The sequence below is a fragment of the Delphinus delphis genome, chromosome 1 (assembly GCF_949987515.2).
Source record: "Delphinus delphis chromosome 1, mDelDel1.2, whole genome shotgun sequence".
NCBI lineage: Eukaryota > Metazoa > Chordata > Mammalia > Artiodactyla > Delphinidae > Delphinus > Delphinus delphis.
The window spans coordinates 68,203,586-68,224,471 of record NC_082683.1 but is presented as its reverse complement, the minus strand read 5'-3'; the positions used below and the strand labels follow the sequence as shown (position 1 = coordinate 68,224,471).

The 20,886-nt window shown below is 37.2% G+C and overlaps 1 protein-coding gene across 1 annotated transcript in view; it reads right to left on the bottom strand.

Annotated features, from left to right (window-relative positions):
• Positions 1–11,511, bottom strand: part of LOC132420798 (interferon-induced protein 44) — a gene marked incomplete at its 5' end in the record, with an annotated part of 30,162 nt that extends 18,651 nt beyond the window's left edge. The window contains 3 exon segments of the mRNA XM_060005592.1: positions 3,913–4,062; positions 4,221–4,416; positions 11,426–11,511. Of these exon segments, the coding sequence (XP_059861575.1) occupies positions 3,913–4,062; positions 4,221–4,416; positions 11,426–11,511 (432 nt within the window).
• Positions 11,512–20,886: the final 9,375 nt, after the last annotated feature.

Below are 20,886 nucleotides of genomic sequence, written 5' to 3'. Positions count from 1 at the left end.
CACATCATTACTCTTTCAAAAAACATTTCTGTGATTCCACATAATGCACCTAATTAATAAAACCACTTCATGCAAATGTAACTTTCTCACTTTCTCTCTCCCTCCAAAGATCCAGCCCTCCGCTAAACTAAATGACTCCATGCTTCCCATACACGCTGCCTTTTCCTTCATTGATGTATTGATTTATGTTGCCCCCAGGGCCTCAATATTTTCGCCTTTTTGTCCCTTCACTTACTGAAGTAGTCCTCCTCCTTGAAAGCCATTTCCCAGTACCACCCCAGTAATGAAATCTTCCCCCATCCACTTTAATACAATTTTTTCCTTCTCTAAACTTTCAAAGCATATTATTTTTAATCATTTCTATTTATCATACTTGAGAAAGAAAAACGGAGCTGGAGGAATCAGACTCCCAGACTTCTGACTGTACTACAAAGCTACAGTAATCAAGACAGTATGGTACTGGCACAAAAACAGAAATATAGATCAAAGGACAGGATAGAAAACCCAGAGATAAACCCACCCACATATGGTCACCTTATCTTTGATAAAGGAGGCAAGAATATACAATAGAGAAAAGAGAGCCTCTTCAATAAGTGATGCTGGGAAAACTGGACAGCTACATGTAAAAGAATGAAATTAGAATACTCCACAAGAGCATACACAAAAATAAACTCAAAATGGATTATAGACCTAAATGTAAGTCCAGACACTATCAAACACTCAGAGAAAAACATAGGCAGAACACTCTATGACATAAATCACACAAGATCCTTTTTGACCCACCTCCTAGAGAAATGGAAATAAAAACAAAAGTAAACATATGGGACCTAATGAAACCTAAAAGCTTTTGCACAGCAAAGGAAACCATAAACAAGATGAAAAGACAACCCTCAGAATGGGAGAAAATATTTGCAAATTAAGCAACTGACAAAGGATCAATCTCCAAAAATTACAAGCAGCTCATGGAGCTCAATATCAAAAAAACAAACAACCCCATCCAAAAATGGGCAGAAGGCCTAAATAGACATTTCTCCGATGAAGATATACAGATTGCCAACTAACACATGAAAGAATGCTCAACATCATTAATCATTAGAGAAATGCAAATCAAAACTACAATGCGATATCATCTCACATCAGTCAGAATGGGCATCATCAAAAAATCTACAAACAATAAATGCTGGAGAGGGTGTGGAGAAAAGTGAACCCTCATATACTGTTAGTGGGAATGTAAATTGATACAGCCACTATGGAGAACAGTATGGAGGTTCCTTAAAAAACTAAAAATAGAACTACCATATGACCCAGCAATCCCACTACTGGACACATACCCTGAGAAAACCATAATTCAACAAGAGTCATGTACTACAATGTTCATTGCAGCTCTATTTACAATAGCCAGGACATGGAAGCAACCTAAGTGTCCATTGATAGATGAATGGATAAAGAAGATGTGGCACATATATACAATGGAATATTACCCAGCCATAAAAAGAAACGAAACTGAGTTATTTGTAGTGAGGTGGATGGATATAGAGTCTCTCATACAGAGTGAATTAAGTCAGAAAGAGAAAAACAAATACCGTATGCTAACACATATATATGGAATCTAAAAAAAAAAAAAAATGGTCATGAAGAACTTAGGGGCAAGATGGGAATAAAGACGCATACCTACTAGAGAATGGACTTGAGGACACGGGGAGAGGGAAGGGTAAGCTGGGACAAAGTGAGAGAGTGGTAGTGTATATATAGATATATATACACTACCAAATGTAAAATAGATAGCTAGTGGGAAGCAGACACATAGCACAGGGAGATCAGCTAGGTGGTTTGTGACCACCTAGAGGGGTGGGATAGGGTGTGTGGGAGGAAGGGAGACGCAAGAGGGAAGAGATATGGGGATATGTATATATGTATAACTGATTCACTTTGTTATAAAGCAGAAACTAACTCACCATTGTAAAGCAATTATAATCCAATTAAAACGTTTAAAAAAATGTAATTATGTATTCTGTTCTTGTCACCCTTTTAATAAACCTAGCATGTTTCTTCAAAAAAATAAAAGAAATAAAAAAGGAAAAGAGGCTGGATAGATTTATTTGAATAATTTTTTGAACAAACTGTTATAAAAGGTGCATGATACTTAAAAGAGAAATAGAAATGGGTAATATTTGATACATTAAGAGCAGCTATTACTTTTAAATGTGATAAGCATATCATGCCTATGTTTAATAAAAGACACATATGACCTTATGTGTATATATATTTAATTTAAATATATATATATTTAAATGCATATTCATTTATGGATGAAATATTATGACTTCTCAGATCTTCTTCCAAATAATACAGGAGAGGAGAAAGTGGGTAGGCACAGATGAAACAAGATTGGCTATAAATAAAAAATTGTTGAAGCTATGTAAATGCAAATTCATTAAATTGTTTTGTCCACTTTTGCATAGGTTTAACATTCTCTAAATAAATATTTCTTTTAAAGAATATTTTAAAATAAACTTAACTACCTCTACAATATAACTTTAAAGAATGAAAGAAGTTTGCATGAATATAAAAATAAAGCATGCTCTGTTTCTGGATAAAAACACTGGATATGTAAAGATGTATATCAACCCTCAATATATAATTTTAATGTAATTTCAATCAAAGCACCAACAAGTCAAACACAAATACAAACAATCAAATAAAACACTAACAAGTTCATTTAGAAAAGGAAAAGTATATGTATAAAATAGTCCAAAACATGTGAGAAATGAATAATGAATATGACATCCAGTTGGTTATCAAGACATAACTGATTGCTATGGCAATTAAAACAATTAGACAATATGGTAATAAAAGCAATATTATAAAGGAATTGAAAAATACATTAATAGGACAAACTATAGATTGCAAAACTAAATACCCATATTTAGAAGGGAAAGATACAACTTTCAATAAAATATGTTAGCACATTTGCCTATTCATTTGGAACAAGGTGAATTAATAATCAACTTAAGATCTAAATGTTTATAAAAAGGAACCAGAAAGTTTTTTTAAAAGGCAGACTAAAGTAGCTTTTCTCTTTCATCTCTTCCTTCCTCTTGCCTGGAATACCAACAGTGCTTAGCATGAACATCTTGAGAATATAAAGATGAAAACCACATGTCTTAGTCAGCTTGGGCTGCTATAACAAGTTACCGTATTGGTTTACTTAAACAACAAACTTTTATTTCTCATAGTTCTGGAAGCTAGGAAATCCAAGATCAAGGTGCTGGTAAATTTTGTGTGTGGTTAGACCCTGGTGTGTAGACAGCCACCTTCTTGCTGTGTCCTCATATGGCTGCAAGAGAGGTCATCTCTCTTGTGTTCTTTCTCACAAGGGCACTAATTGCATTCATGAAGGCTTCACCATCATGACCTAATCACCTCCCAAACTTGCTCTGTCTCCAAACATCATCACACTATGGATTAAGGCTTCAACATGTGAATGGAGGGTGGGGGGCAAACATTACATCCATAGCCTTATGCTGATGATCTCAGAACAGAAAGTCAGAAGGACACATGAAATTAATAACCTTCCACACTTGCCCAAAGCGGCCTACCTTCAAGCTTTCTGTTACATAAGAAAAATCACCCTTGTGAGGAAATTGATGTAGTTAGACTTCTGTTTCACATAGCCAAATGCAATTGAATGTATAACAACATTCAGAGTTGTTATAACAACTATGAGAGAAGAACCCTATGGATGTTTTAATTCTTTATAAAATAGAATATCAAAAAGCAGAAAAATATCTTGAACAAGTGTAGTTTAATAAAATAAATGCCAGTGCACTAGAGTCTAATATTGTCGATAGTGGGCAAAAATAAACATTTCAAGTATCAATTATACTTTCTCAATAATTAGCCAAATCTTACCTGGTATCTGTCAGGAATTCAGCCTTCTAAGATATAGGGTATGTCATCCATGCACAGCCCTTCTTCTTTCTCACTCAGCCCCATTGAGTCACACAGAATAAATGGCCGGGTGTTGCCATCCTTCCCATCCTTAATGAAATATGTTCTGTACTGCAGAGGAAAAAAAAAGTAACTTTAAAAGTTCATTTTCTAAAAAACTGTGAATTGAAATGAAGTCTACATGTAATGAAATTGATCAGCAAAAGACTTTTCAAATATAATTAACTTGAACAAAGAAGCAAAGGCTGAGTGACCTAGAACAGACTCACCTTTTCAGATACCCCAGTTGTCTTAGACCCCATCAAGGCCTGGTTTGTTACACGGCCTCGGAAAACAAACTTCACTGCGTTGAAAAAGCTAGACTTCCCAGCTCCAATTGGACCCAAAAGCAGAATTCGTATTTGGTGAACCAGGCCTCCATATGGTTCGGAAGTTCTTATAGCAGACAATAAGTTCTCCTTGAGCCTGTTTAGACAAGACAAGTTTAACAGTTGACTAAGGTTAGGTCACAAGACTCTACCATAAATTTTCCTAGAATTCAGTCTTTTTTCTCATATGTTATTATTTATTTTTGATTAGTATCTTGTATAAAAAGACACAAAAATATCTTATCTCAAATCCTATTGTAAAAGAAGTAAGAGTAACAGTTTTAACTAAAGACAATCAGACATAAAACCTTTCAGATTTAAGCATATATAAACCTTGGAATAAACAGCAATTATGTTAAACATGAAAATAAATTATCAATAATAAACTTCAAAAACCACAACATAATATGTGACTTTTGAGGTTTATAGAAGTAGAAAATTTCTAACATGTTCTTGAAGTTCATGATAGGTATTCCCCACCTGCCAACCACCCCTGCCCTGAAGTAGTTGAAACCAGCCATAGCTGTAAGAATTCTAAGCAAAAGTGTAGACAGTCAGCCAAATAATTATTTCCTTTCAAGTATATAAAAACATTAGAAATGTCTTTCATCCACTCAGTGCTATTTTTGTTTTAACATTACTATTATGAAATATTTTATGATTATAAATATAACTTGTTCTTGGTGATCCACAAGTTACCTGCTATAATTTGCACTACGAATTTTATTGACAAAACCTATAGTAGAGAGGGGGGACCTTGAAGATGGCAGAAGAGTAAGACGCAGAGATCACCTTCCTCCCCACAGATACACCAGAAATACATCTACACGTGGAACAACTCCTACAGAACACCTACTGAACGCTGGCAGAAGACCTCAGACCTCCCAAAAGGCAAGAAACTCCCCATGTACCTGGGTAGGGCAAAAGAAAAAAAGAAAAAACAGAGACAAAAGAATAGGGACGGCACCTGCACCAGTGGGAGGCAGCTGTGAAGGAGGAAAAGTTTCCACACGCTAGAAGCCCCTTCGCAGGCGGAGACTGCGGGAGGCGGAGCGGGGAGCTTCGGGGCCGCGGAGGAGAGCACAGCAACAGGGCTGCGGAGGGCAAAGCGCGGAGATTCCCGCACAGAGAATCGGTGCCGACCGGCACTCACCAGCCCGAGAGGCTTGTCTGCTCACCCGCCGGGGCGGGCGGGGCTGCGAGCTGAGGTTCGGGTTTCGGTTTCAGACTGAGCGCAGGGAGAGGACTGGGGTTGGCGGCTTGAACATAGCCTGAAGGGGTTAGTGCACCACGGCTAGCCGGGAGGGAGTCCGGGGGAAAGTCTGCACATGCCGAAGAGGCAAGAGACTTTTTCTTCCCTCTTTGTTTCCTGGTGCGCGAGGAGAGGGGTTTAAGAGCGCTGCTTAAAGGAACTCCAGAGATGGGCGCGAGCCGCGGCTAAAAGCGCGGACCCCAGAGACGGGCGCGAGCCGCGGCTGAAAGCACGGACCCCAGAGACGGGCGGGAGACGCTGGGGCTGCTGCTGCCGCCATCAAGGGGCCTGTGTGCGAGCACAGGTCACTCTCCACACCCCTCTTCCGCGGAGCCTGTGCAGCCCGCCACTGCCGGGTTCCCGGGATCCAGGGACAACTTCCCCGGGAGAACGCACGGCGGGCCTCGGGCTGGTGCGGCGTCACGCCAGCCTCTGCCGCCGCAGGCCCGCCCCGCACGCAGTGCCCCTCCGTCCCTCCCGCCCCCCCACCCCCGGCCTGAGTGCGCCAGAGCCCCCGAATCAGCGGCTCCTTTAACCCCGTTCTGTCTGAGCAAAAAACAGACGCCCTCCAGCGACCTACACGCAGAGGCAGGGCCAAATCCAAAGCTGAGCCCCTGTGAGCTGTGAGAACAAAGAAGACAAAGGGAAATCTCTCCCAGCAGCTCAGAAGCAGCGGATTAAAGCTCCACAATCAACTTGATATACCCTCATCTGTGGAATACCTGAATAGACAAGGAATGATCCCAAATTGAGGAGGTGGACTTTAGGAGCAAGATCTATGATTTTTTTTCCCTTTTCCTCTTTTTGTGAATGTGTATGTGTATGCTCCTGTGTGAGATCTTGTCTGTATAGTCTTGCTTCCACCATTTGTCCTAGGGTTCTATCCGTCCATGTTTTTTTTAAAAAAATTTTTTAATAATTAATTTTAATTTTAATAACTTTATTATACTTTACCTTCTTTCTTTCTTTCCTTCCTTCCTTCCTTCCCTCCTTTAGACAACGAATCACCCCAAATTGAGGAGGTGGTCTCTGACAGCAAGATTTATGATTTTTCCCCCTTTACCTCTTTTTGTGAGGGTGTATGTGTATGCTTCTGTGTAAGATTTTGTCTGTATAGCTTTGCTTCCAACATTTGTCCTAAGGTTCTATCCGTCCCTTTTTTTTTTTCTAAATAAGTATTTTTTAATTCAATAACTTTATTATACTTTATTTTATTTTTACTGTATCGTCTTTCTTTCTGTCTTTTTTCCTTCTTTCCCTCCTTCCTTCCTTCCTGCCTCCCTCCCTCCCTCCTTTCTTTCCTTCTTGCCTTCTTTCCTTCTTTGCTTCTTTCTTTCTTCCTTCCTTCCTTCCTTCCTTCCCTCCTTTCCTTCTTTCTTTCCTCATACTTCTACTAATTCCCTCTACTTTTTCTCCCTTTTATTCTGAGCCGTGTGGATGAAAGGCTTTTGGTGCTCCAGCCAGGAGTCAGGGCTCTGCCTCTGAGGTAGGAGAGCCAACTTCAGGACATTGGTCAACAAGAGACCTCCCAGCTCCACATAATATCAAACAGTGAAAATCTCCCAGAGACCTCCATCTTAACACCAGCACCCAGCTTCACTCAATGACCAGCAAGCCACAGTGCTGGACAACCTATGCCAAACAACTAGCAAAACAGGAACACAAACCCACCCATTAGCAGAGAGGCTGCCTAAAATCATAATAAGGCCACAGACACCCCAAAACACACCACCAGACGTGAACCTGCCCACTAGAGCAACAAGATCCAGCCTCATCCACCACAACACAGGCACTAGTCCCCTCCACCAGGAAGCCTACACAACCCACTGAACCAACCTTAGCCACTGGAGACAGACATCAAAAACAGCGGGAACTACGAACCTGCAGTCTGCAAAAAGGAGACCCCAAACACAGTAAGATAAGCAAAATGAGAAGACAGAAAAACACACAGCAGATAAAGGAGCAAGATAAAAATGCACTAGACCTAACAAATGAAGAGGAAATAGGCAGTCTACCTGAAAAAGAATTCAGAATAATGATAGTAAGGATGATCCAAAATTTTGGAAATAGAATGGACAAAATGCAAGAAACAGTTAACAAGGACCTAGAAGAAATAAAGATGAAACAAGCAACGATGAACAACACAATAAATGAAATTAAAAGTACTCTAGATGGGATCAATAGCAGAATAACTGAGGCAGAAGAACGGATAAGTGACCTGGAAGATAAAATAGTGGAAATAACTACTGCAGAGCAGAATAAAGAAAAAAGAATGAAAAGAACTGAGGACAATCTCAGAGACCTCTGGGACAACATTAAACGCACCAACATTCGAATTATAAGGGTTCCAGAAGAAGAAGAGAAAAAGAAAGGGACTGAGAAAATATTTGAAGGGATTATAGTTGAAAACTTCCCTAATATGGGAAAGGAAATAGTTAGTCAAGTCCAGGAAGCACAGCGAGTCCCATACAGGATAAAAACAAGGAGAAATATGCCAAGACACATATTAATCAAACTGTCAAAAATTAAATACAAAGAAAGCACATTAAAAGCAGCAAGGGAAAAAAACCAAATAACACACAAGGGAATCCCCATAAGGTTAACAGCTGATCTCTCAGCAGAAACCCTACAAGCCAGAAGGGAGTGGCAGGACATACTGAAAGTGATGAAGGAGAAAAACCTGCAACCAAGACTACTCTACCCAGCAAGGATCTCATTCAGATTTGATGGAGAAATTAAAACCTTTACAGACAAGCAAAAGCTGAGAGAGTTCAGCACCACCAAACCAGCTTTACAACAAATGCTAAAGAAACTTCTCTAGACAAGAAACACAAGAGAAGGAAAAGACCTATAATAACGAACCCAAAACAATTTAGAAAATAGGAATAGGAACATACATATCGATAATTACCTTAAATGTAAATGGACTAAATGCTCCCACCAAAAGACACAGATTGGCTGAATGGATACAAAAACAAGACCCTTATATATGCTGTCTACAAGAGACCCACTTCAGACCTAGAGACACATACAGACTGAAAGTAAGGGGATGGAAAAAGATATTCCATGCAAATGGAAACCAAAAGAAAGCTGGAGTAGCAATTCTCATATCAGACAAAATAGACTTTAAAGTAAGGACTATTAAAAGAGACAAAGAAGGACACTACATAATGATCAAGGGATCGATCCAAGAAGAAGATATAACAATTGTAAATATTTATGCACCCAACATAGGAGCACCTCAATACATAAGGCAAATACTAACAGCCATAAAAGGGGAAATCGACAGTAACACATTCATAGTAGGGGACTTTAACACCCCACTTTCACCAATGGACAGATCATCCAAAATGAAAATAAATAAGGAAACACAAGCTTTAAATGATACATTAAACAAGATGAACTTAATTGATATATATAGGACACTCCATCCAAAAACAACAGAATACACATTTTTCTCAAGTGCTCATGGAACATTCTCCAGGATAGATCATATCTTGGGTCACAAATCAAGCCTTGGTAAATTTAAGAAAATTGAAATTGTATCAAGTATCTTTTCTGACCACAACGCCATGAGACTAGATATCAATTACAGGAAAAGATCTGTAAAAAATACAAACACATGGAGGCTAAACAATACACTACTTAATAACGAAGTGATCACTGAAGAAATCAAAGAGGAAATAAAAACATACCTAGAAACAAATGACAATGGAGACACAACTACCCAAAACCTATGGGATGCAGCAAAAGCAGTTCTAAGGGGGAAGTTTATAGCAATACAAGCCCACCTTAAGAAGCAGGAAACATCTCGAATAAACAACCTAACCTTGCACTTCAAGCAATTAGAGAAAGAAGAACAACAACAAAAAAAAAAAACCCAAAGCTAGCAGAAGGAAAGAAATCATAAAGATCAGATCAGAAATAAATGAAAAAGAAATGAAGGAAACAATAGCAAACATCAATAAAACTAAAAGCTGGTTCTTTGAGAAGATAAACAAAATTGATAAACCATTAGCCAGACTTATCAAGAAGAAAAGGGAGAAGACTCAAATCAATAGAATTAGAAATGAAAAAGGAGAAGTAACAACTGACACTGCAGAAATAAAAAAGATCATGAGAGATTACTACAAGCAACTCTATGCCAATAAAATGGACAATCTGGAAGAAATGGACAAATTCTTAGAAATGCACAACCTGCCAAGACTGAATCAGGAAGAAATAGAAAATATGAACAGACCAATCACAAGCACTGAAATTGAAACTGTGATTAAAAATCTTCCAACAAACAAAAGCCCAGGACCAGATGGCTTCACAGGCGAATTCTATCAAACATTTAGAGAAGAGCTAACACGTATCCTTCTCAAACTCTTCCAAAATATAGCAGACAGATGAACACTCCCAAATTCCTTCTACGAGGCCACCATCACCTTGATACCAAAACCAGACAAGGATGTCACAAAGAAAGAAAACTACAGGCCAATATCACTGATGAACATAGATGCAAAAATCCTCAACAAAATACTGGCAAACAGAATCCAACAGCACATTAAAAGGATCATACACCATGATCAAGTGGGGTTTATTCCAGGAATGCAAGGATTCTTCAATATATGCAAATCTATCAATGTGATAAACCATATTAACAAATTGAAGGAGAAAAACCATATGATCATCTCAATAGATGCAGAGAAAGCTTTTGACAAAATTCAACACCCATTTATGATAAAAAACCCTGCAGAAAGTAGGCATAGAGGGAACTTTCCTCAACATAATAAAGGCCATATATGACAAGCCCACAGCAAACATCATCCTCAATGGTGAAAAACTGAAAGCATTTCCACTAAGACCAGGAACAAGACAAGGTTGCCCACTCTCACCACTCTTATTCAACATAGTTTTGGAATTTTTAGCCACAGCAATCAGAGAAGAAAAGGAAATAAAATGAATCCAAATTAGAAAAGAAGAAGTAAAGCTGTCACTGTTTGCAGATGACATGATACTATACATAGAGCATCCTAAAGATGCTACCAGAAAACTACTAGAGCTAATCAATGAATTTGGTAAAGTAGCAGGATACAAAATTAATGCACAGAAATCTCTGGCATTCCTATATAGTAATGATGAAAAATCTCAAAGTGAAATCAAGAAAACACTCCCATTTACCATTGCAAGAAAAAGAATAAAATATCTAGGAATAAACCTACCTAAGGAGACAAAAGACCTGTATGCAGAAAATTATAAGACACTGATGAAAGAAATTAAAGATGATGCAAATAGATGGAGAGATATACCATGTTCTTGGACTGGAAGAATCAACATTGTGAAAATGACTCTACTACCCAAAGCAATCTATAGATTCAATGCAATCCCTATCAAACTACCACTGGCATTTTTCACAGCAGTAGAACAAAAAATTTCGCAATTTGTATGGAAACACAAAAGACCCCGAATAGCCAAATCAATCTTGAGAACGATGCCACGGAGCGGCTGGGCCCGTGAGCCATGGCCGCTGAGCCTGCACGTCCGGAGCCCGTGCTCTGCAACGGGAGAGGCCACAACGGTGAGAGGCCCGCGTATCGCACAAAAAAAAAAAAAAAAAAAAGTTCCACATTCTAATTAAATAAAGCAAATCATTCGAAAAATCAGATAGAACTGTATAAGATTACAGTAGAGTTCATTTATTCTCTATAGTTCCCTGTTTTTGAAATATTAATTAAAAAACAAAACCAGTGAAAGAGAAAAGCATGATCATTAGCAGTGATTTCACTCTGAAACTTTTTTCAAAGAAAGAAAAACGGGCAACTTTCTTCGCACACAGCTAGGAAACATTGGATGGCAGCAAGTCACTTACCGGTTTTTCAGAGTTGGACGAGGTTTCAACTGCTCTCTCTGATTTATGGAACCGCCACAGTTGGGACACTGAAGGTTCTGCTGAGATCAGTGGCTTCCTGTTCATAAGAAAGGAAAGTGAAACTCACAGCAGCAAAAAATCAGGAGACAGCAAGCCACCTGCTGTTAAGTTTCTTTTCCTCTAGTAAAAAAGAGACAGCAGCAAACAATCAGGAGACAGCAAGCCACCTGCTGTTAAGTTTCTTTTTCTCTAGTAAAAAAGAGACAGAAAACAAGAAAAAAATAAAAAGATTCCTGTTGAGCACAGGAAAAAGATCTTTGGTCCCCTCTGCAGCCCACATCTAGACATGCATGAAATGGCAATTATTAATTAAAAATTGCGATAAAATTAATAGTTAATAATTTCTTGTGCATATAACTATGTATTTGGCACTGTGCACCTACCTGCATTTTCCTAGTTTCTGCTCAAAACAATCTCATACAGTAAACACTATTAGCATCCCTATTTCTCAGAGTATGAAAATAAAACTTAAGGACATTAAGAGACTTTGCCCAAAGTAATGGAGCTGATAGAGTGGTGCAGCCATCTGGTATTCAAAACCCAGACTCTGCACTGGAACAAACAGTTTATGATTTGGCTTTTCCTGAATGCATACGTAAGGCAGTGTACGGCCTCTTTTCCTGTTTATACATTCATTCATTCAATACAGACTTAGATCCTGGGAAGGAAAATGCTGAGTAAGATAAAACCACTGCCCTCAGGGACCATGCTGTGTACTCAGGGAGACAGTCGGGTACACAGACAATTATGTTAGGGAGACAGTCGGGTACACAGACAATTATGTTAGTGTGCCGAGGGCTACAAGTGGAGTAAGAACGAGATTGTCTGGGGACCAGGATGATGGTGGCCTCACCCAGTCTTAGTGCACTAGGAAAAAGCTTGCTAAAAGATCAAAGTTTAGACTGAGACATGAATTACAAGGAAGAAGTGAAGCAAGAGAGAGCACAGTGTTATGAGACCTCCAATTATTTTAGTCTGACTGGAATGGAGTGACAACATCAGATTGGCAGGCAATGAGGCTAGGGAGGTGATCAGGGTTTTAAAAGACGCAGACATAGAGAATGGACTTGAGGACACGGGGAGGGGGCAGGGTAAGCTGGGACGAAGTGAGAGAGCGGCATGTAGTTATATACACTACCAAATGTAAAATAGATAGCTGATGGGAAGCAGCCACATAGCACAGGGAGATCGGCTCAGTGCCTTGTGTCCACCTAGAGGGGTGGGATAGGGAGGGTGGGAGGGAGACGCAGGAGGGAGGAGATACAGGGATATATATATATATGTATGTATGTATAGCTGATTCACTTTGTTATACAGCAGAAACTAACAAACCATTGTAAAGCAGTTATACTCCAATAAAGTTGTTTAAAAAAATAAATAAACTGTACAAAATAAAAAATATATATACACACCTGGGGGGGAAAAAGTCTTATTTAAATTGAATTTTTATCAGGAAGATAACATTCACACTCTAAAAGCAGGGGGTGGCATGGTCAAAATTGAACGTCTTAGAAAGAAAAGTGTATTTGTTGTTTCTTGCTTTGTAACAAATACCATAAACCTAGAGGCTTTGAAACAACTCACATTTATTATGGCACAGTTTTTCCATGGATCAGGAGACCAGCATGGCTCAAGTGGATTCTCTCCTCAGGGTCTCTCACTCAAGGTGTTGGCCAGGAGTGGTCTCATCTTTCTCTGGGAAAGCTCTTTCCGGTTACGGCAGAATTCAGTTCCGAGAAAGTGTAAGACTGAGGTCCCCTGTTCTTTACTCGCTGCCAGCCTGAGGCCACTCTCAGCTCCAAGAGGATGCTCCCAGTTCCTTGCCAATGGTCTCACTCATCTGAGGCTTACAAGACATGGTGGCAACAGAATCCTCCAAGGCCAGCAGCAGAATGTCCCTCGTGTCAAATCTCCTTCAGAGAGAGCCCCTTTCTTTTAAGGGTTTACCTGATTGCATCAAGCCCACCCACTGAAGATAATCTCTCTTTTAAAGCCAATAAATTAATCATGGAAGTGGTATCCCATCATTTTCAGATCTCTCTCGCACTCAAGGGTAGAGAGTTACACAAGGGTGTAGGTCATGGGGGGGCCATCATAGATTTCTGACTATCACAAAGGGCAAGACTGAGATCAAAGAGACCACTTTTTAGCCTTTTGCATTTATTTATTTATTCAATCATTCGTCCATTCATCTATCAGTCCTTTTTTTTTCTTTTTTTTTTGAAGTATAACTGATTTACAGTACTGTGTTAGTTTCAGGTATACAGTATAGTGATCCAGTATTTTTGCAGATTATGTTCCATTATAGATTATTATAAGATAAGGGGTATGATTCCCTGAGCTATACAGTAAATCCTTGTTGTGTATCTATTTTATGTATAGTAGTTTGTATCTGTTATTCCCATAACCCTACTTTGTCCACCCTCTCTTCCCTCTCCCCTTTGGTAACCCCAAGTTTATTTTCTATGTCTGTGAGTCTTTTTCAGTTTTGCATATAGTTTTATTTTTTTATATTCCACATATAAGTGATATCATGTAATATTTGTCTTTCTCTGTCTGACTTACTTCATTAAGTATATTACTCTCTAGGTCCATCCATATTGCTGCCCATTTACTCTTCTTATTCTTGTGTTGTATACCTGAAACTATCATAACATTGTAAGCCAATTATACTTCAATTTTAAAAAAATTTTAGTCAAACAGGAAAAAAAAAGATTCCCAGGTCTGCCTAGAGTAAGACTCTAAATCCTAGACTCAGGCCTTAAAGACTGAAATGGCCAAAGTGTTTTGTCACTTGAGTTATTCCTGTAGCTGAATAGGTGGGCCACCTCCAAAAGCAGTGAGCATCCCCCACACTGTGTGTAGTTAGGAAGACCAGAGAGCCACGGCTGCCTCACCCGGGGGACAGAAATGTATGGCCCTGCCTTCCTTCTCCTTCTTCGCGCTTCCTGTTGTTCTGCAGCCTCTTCCAGATACAGACTCAGAGTCTCTAGCTTCCCAGTACTGTCTCGCTTTAAACATTTTGTTTTCTTTCCACTTATTTTGCTTCCTCATCCCATAATGCCTTCCTTTTCTATTTTCTTCCTCCTTAGCATTTTTCCTTCCTTGGCTTTCTTCCTTTTCCTCTGTGGTTAGTCTCCACTTCTGCTTGTTATTCATCAGCTGCTTAATATACATTTGAAGAATGAATTAAATTAAACAGATGAATGACAATTTAGAAACCCCCAAGGTTAAAGAAGAGCCTGGTCATGACCATTGTGACCCATTTTCTAAAGAGAAAGTAGAGCATATTTAAAGAAAAATGTCTCTTTGAGAAAATAAAAATAATGAAAATAAATATTTTCCTATGATTAAATAATTTCCTTTCCTTATGATTAAACATACAACTATTCATTTATTGATTTCTTATAATTCTGCATTGTAGATGAACAGTGAACTGATTTTAATATGATACTCAGGCTCAGGAAGAACAGCCTACAATGCTTATGTAATTTCACATTTGGGGCTACAATAAAATGTGGTATGAAAAATGTCAAATTTACTAATTTTACTACATTTAAGATTTTTATTATTAAATGAAAAAGAATGTTGCATAATAAAATTTTCACAGTAATCATGAGCATAAAATAGAAATATATTTAAAAGAGATACAAATTTCACTCTTCCAACTCAAGTGTGTTAAATCATCGTTTTCTTTAAATCGATTTATTCATTTCTGAATCCCTCTCCCAGAGTGTTGGGAATTTATGCTCTGGCATTTGGGGAACTCTTCACTTTCAGAATTGGACCAAGGACATTGAATCCAGCAGCAGGACAGTACATGTCCTGAAGCAGTTAGGGCATGTGTCCTAAGCAAACTATCCCAGTGACAGAAGCTTGACTGGGCCCCTTCTCCCTTGACTCCTGGACAAGACTACTTCCAGTTTCCCTGTTGATATCCATGTAACACATTCCTGTTCTTTAAGTCAATGAGCATTGACTATTGTTGCTTATAACAATAGAACACTAACAAACCTGCATTTACTTCTCTATTAACACTCTCACATCCTGGATGATTTGATTTGGTCCCATACTCTATTTTTCTTTTTTTTTTTTTTTTTTTTGTATATGGTACAATTAGTGTTTTTATTGAAATACAGTTAATTTACAATGTTGTGTCAGTTTCAAGTGCACAGCAAAATGATTCAGTGAGATATATATATATATATATATATATATATATATAATATATTCTTTTTCAGATTTTTTTCCATTAAAGATTATTACAAGATATTGAGTATAGTTCCCTATGCTACACAGTCAGTGCTTATTATTTATCTATTTTATATATAGTACTGTGTATCTGTTAATCCCAAACTTCTAATTTATCCCTCCCCTGCCCCCTTTCCCCTTTGGTAACCATAAGATTGTTTTCTACATCTGTGAGTCTGTTTCTGTTTTGTAAATAAGCTAATTTGTATCGGTTTTTTTAGATTCCACAAATAAGTGATATCATGATATTTGTTTTTCTCTGCCTGACGTACTTCACTTAGTATGATAATCTCTAGGTCCATCCATGTTGCTGAAAAAAGCATTATTTCATTATTTTTTAAGGCAGAATAATATCCCATTGTATATATACATATATATATATATATATATATATATATATATATATATATATATATATATATATATATATATATATCACCTCTTCATTATCCATTCATCTGTCTATGGACACTTAGGTTGCTTCCATGTCTTGGCTATTGTAAATAGTGCTGCTGTGAACATTGGGGCACATGTATCTTTTCAAATTAGAGTGTTCCTCTTTTCCAGATATAAGCCCAGGAATGGGATTGCTGGACCATGTGGTAACTCTATTTTTAGTTTTTTTAAGGAATCTCCACACTGTTTTCCTTAGTGTTTGCATCAATTTACATTCCCACCAACAGTGTAGGAGGTTTCCCTTTTCTCCACACCCTCTCCAGCATTCATTATTTGTAGACTTTTTGATGATGGCCATTCTGACCAGTGTGAAGTGATACCTCATTGTAGTTTTAATCTGTATTTCTCTAATAATTAGCAATGTTGAGCATCTTTGCATGTGCCTCTTGGAGATCTCTATGTCTTCTTTGGAGAAATGTGTATTTAAGTCTTCTGCTCATTTTTTGATTTGATGAAACCTTAAGACTCCACACAAAAACTATTAGAACTGATAAACAAGTTCAGCAAGGTAGCAGGATACAAGATTAACATACAGAAATCTGTTGCAGTTCTTTACACTAACAATGCAATATCAGAAAAAGAAAGTTTTTTAAAATCCCTTTTAAAATTGCATCAAAAAAATAAAATACTTAGGAATAATTCTGACCAAAAAGGTGAATGACTTATATGCTGCAAACTATAAAACATTGGTAAAGGAAACTGAAGGTGATTCAGAGAAATGGAAAGATATCCCATGTTCTTGGACTGAAAGAATTAATATTGTTAAAATGGACATACTACCCAAAGCAATCTACAGGTTTAATTCAATCCCTATCAATTTACTCATGACATTTTTCATAGAACTAGAACAAATAATCAAAAAAATTCATATGGAACCATATGGAACCATAAAAAACCCAGAATTGCCAAAACAACAAAGCTAGAGGTATAACCATCTCAGACTTCAGACAGTACTACAAAGCTACAGTAATCAAAACAGCATGGTATTGGCACAGAAAACAGACATATGGATTAATGGAACAGAATAGAGAGCCCAGAAATAAACCCACACACCTACAGTCAATGAATCTTCAACAAAGGAGGCAAGAATATACAATGGTCAAAAGACAGTCTCTTCAGCAAGTGGTGTTGGTAAAGCTGGACAGCCGCATGTAAATCAATGAAGTTAGAACACTCCCTCACACCATACACAAAAATAAACTCCAAATGGCTTAAAGACTTAAATATAAGACATGACATCATAAAATTCCTAGAAGAGAACATAGGCAAAACATTTTCTGACATAAATCGTAAAAATGTTTTCTTAGGTCAGTCTCCCAAGGCAAAAGAAATAAAAGCAAGAATAAACAAATAGGACCTAATCAAACTTACAAGTTTTTGCACAGCAAAGAAAACCATAAACAAGTTGAAAAGACAACCTACAGACTGGGAGAAAATATTCACAAATGACAAGGGCTTAAATTCCAAAATATACAAACAGCACATACAACTCAATACCAAAAAAACAAACAGTCCCTTACTTTAAATATCACCTATGTTGATATGCCAAGGACTCTTAAATGCATGTCGTCAGTCCTGACCTCTTCCCAGAACATCAGGCTGACCACTTGATATCTCTACTGGATGTCTAAAAAGCATTTAAGTTTTTAACAGGCCTACAACAAAACCTGCCTTCAAACATGACCTCACTTCTCCCCTAGTAGTTCCTGTTTTAGTTAAGGATACCAATACCCATCTAGCTTTATTCAGACAAAGCCTAGGAATTCTTCTTAATTTCTCTTTTTTTTTTCACTCTATATCCAAATTATGAGCAAAGCTGTCACTACAAAATATTTTTCTCTCTAATATCCCTAGTGTAGACTATTATCTTATTTAACTTAGATAGTGACACAAGCTCTGTTTTGGTGTTTCAGTTACCTGTTGTTGCATAACAAAGTACCTCTAATGTTTACTGAGTTAAAACAATGACAATTATTTATCAGGATTCTATGCATTCACAATTAAGTGCTTCTGCTTCACTTGATTTTGGCTGGGGTGTAGAACAGCGAGAAGTCCAAAATGACCTCACTCCCAAGGCTGGAAGTTGGAAGTTGTTTCTGGCTGCTGGTTAGTAGCTTTCCTGGGGCTGTTGGCTAGAAGTCTTGATTTTCTCTGACATGGTTGCTTGGCTTTCTCACAGTATAATGAGCCATAAGTTGATTCTTTGCAAAGACAAAACTGATAAACTCCTAGCAAGACAGATCAAGAGAATGAGAGAGAGAGAGAATGATAGGTAGAGAACACAAATGATCAACATTAGATATGAAAGAGTAGGCATCACTATCACTACTTACCTAATCCTAAAGACATTAAAAATATAATAAAGATATTATTAGAAGCTTATGTCAACATATTTGACAATATATATAAAATGGAAATTTTTCTAGAAAAACCCAACTTAAAACTGATAGAAGAAAAAATAGAAAATTTAAAATTTCCACTCTCTAATAAAGAAATTAAATCTTTTATTTAAAATCTTTCCACAAAGAGCATGAACAGACAAAAAGTTATAAAAATATCCATCAAACACATGAAAAGATGTTCAAAAACACTCATAATTAGAGAAATGAAAATGTAGAAAGCGCTGCTATACCGTTTCTCACTTGTATTTAAATTTTTTAAATTTAAATTATGGCACATTCTGTTGGTGAAACTAGAGGGAAACAAGCACTCATATATTACTGGTGGGAATGCAAGCTGGTACAGCCTTTCAGGAGGGGAATTGAACAATAGGTAAGAAAAGTACATATGTCCTTACCTTTCGGCCAACAATCCCACCTCTAGGAATCTACCATGAAGATATGCTTCCAACAATGCAAAAATACATATACACAGGGTTATTCATTACAGCATTCTTTGTAATTGCAAAATGTTAGAAACAACATAAATGCCTATATATAGGAGATCGGGTGAAGAAATGGTACAATACACAATGGAGAATTATGCTGTATAAAAAAATCTCTATGAACTGATATGAAGTAATTTCCAGAATTTACTATTAAGTGAAAAAAGTAAGTGCAAATAAGAGTATCTATAGTCATCTACCTTTCATGTAAGAAAGAATGTAAGAAAATATACATGTATCCACTCATTTGTGCAAAAGAAATACAGTCAGCCTTCCATATTCATGGGTTCCACATTCACAGATTCAACCAAATGTAGATTGAAAATATGCAGAAACAAATTCCAGAAAGTTCCAAAAAACAAAACTTGAACTTGCCACACACCAGCAACATAGTGTTTACATTGTATTTACTACCATTTACATAGCATTTATATTGTATTAGTTATTATAAGTAATCTAGATATGATTTAAAGTATTCCAGAGAATGTGCATAGGCTATATACAAATACTACTCCATTTTATATATAGGACATGAGCATCTGTGGATTTGGGTATCTACTGGGGGTCCAGAAACCAATCCTCCCAGGGATACCAAGGGATGACTGTACAGGAATGCTAAACCAGAAACTAAAGAGATTGATTACTAATGGGGTGGGGAAGGTGTAGAGTAAAAGGGGGACTGAAAAAGGAGTAGTAGGTATGAGGAAGGAACGTCACTTCTCTAAGTATGTCCTTTGGTTTGCCTCTTACTCGTAGAACTATAGTAATGTTTCACATACCAAAACAAATAAATAAACAATTTAAATCAATCAAGATGTGGGAGGAACCCAAAATACAATATGAACTGTAGCAAAGGAACTTAACCTAACCATGTGCCCAGAAATGATGGAACCACATTGAAGGAGAGGGGGGAGAAGAAAAGAACTAACCTAGGTAACTGAGAAAAACAGTACTTTGACTAAATACTCTAATGCTAAAGACAAAAAGAACTGTAAAACCCCTTATTCCAGTTACTGAATGTGTTAGCAATAGGGGTTTGGGTTAGCAGTTTTGAAATAAATTAACGTTTGTTCCAACTAGAATTGAAGGAAAATTAAATATATTGTAAATAGTAATAACTATGCTTCTTTTTGCCAAAGAAATTACAAATAAGAAAAGGAAGAAGGCTAGCAGGAATCCTGTAGTGCTGTATTAGAATTGCAGGAATTGGTATAAGCACACATACAAATAGATAGATACAGAAATATAGATGCATGTGTATGTGTGGATTAGTATGCAACATATATTCCTAGATCTGTCAACTAAGAAATGACTATCTTGTGGTGCCAGAACGTGAGACAGTGCTCCATAAAAATGTCAAAAAGACACAGGATGACTGAAGGGGAAATAATTTGAGAAGCAAAATAAATAATAATCATATTAGTTTATAACACATAGAATAAAATAAATAGCCATGAACTCATCCTGATATAAATAATTTAATATGTAAATAAATGAATGACAAAGTACAGCTCTGAATTCCAATTAATAAGTGTAGGAAAAATGAGGGAAATAGAAAATCAATATTAGGTAAATTCCGTAAGATGCATCAATGTATGCTAAAATTAATGAGTTGTAAGTTTGAGGAGAAATAGGACATTTACAGAGTCTCAAAGTATGTCCCCCAAGATATTTATTAATTTTGAAGGAAAAAATAGTAACTTAAATAGACAAATTCTGCAGACACTACCTTAACTAGGTAATTGAGGTTAACATTAACAGGATAAATATATTGCTATTATGTACTCCTAGTTATCATGTACTGAGAAGA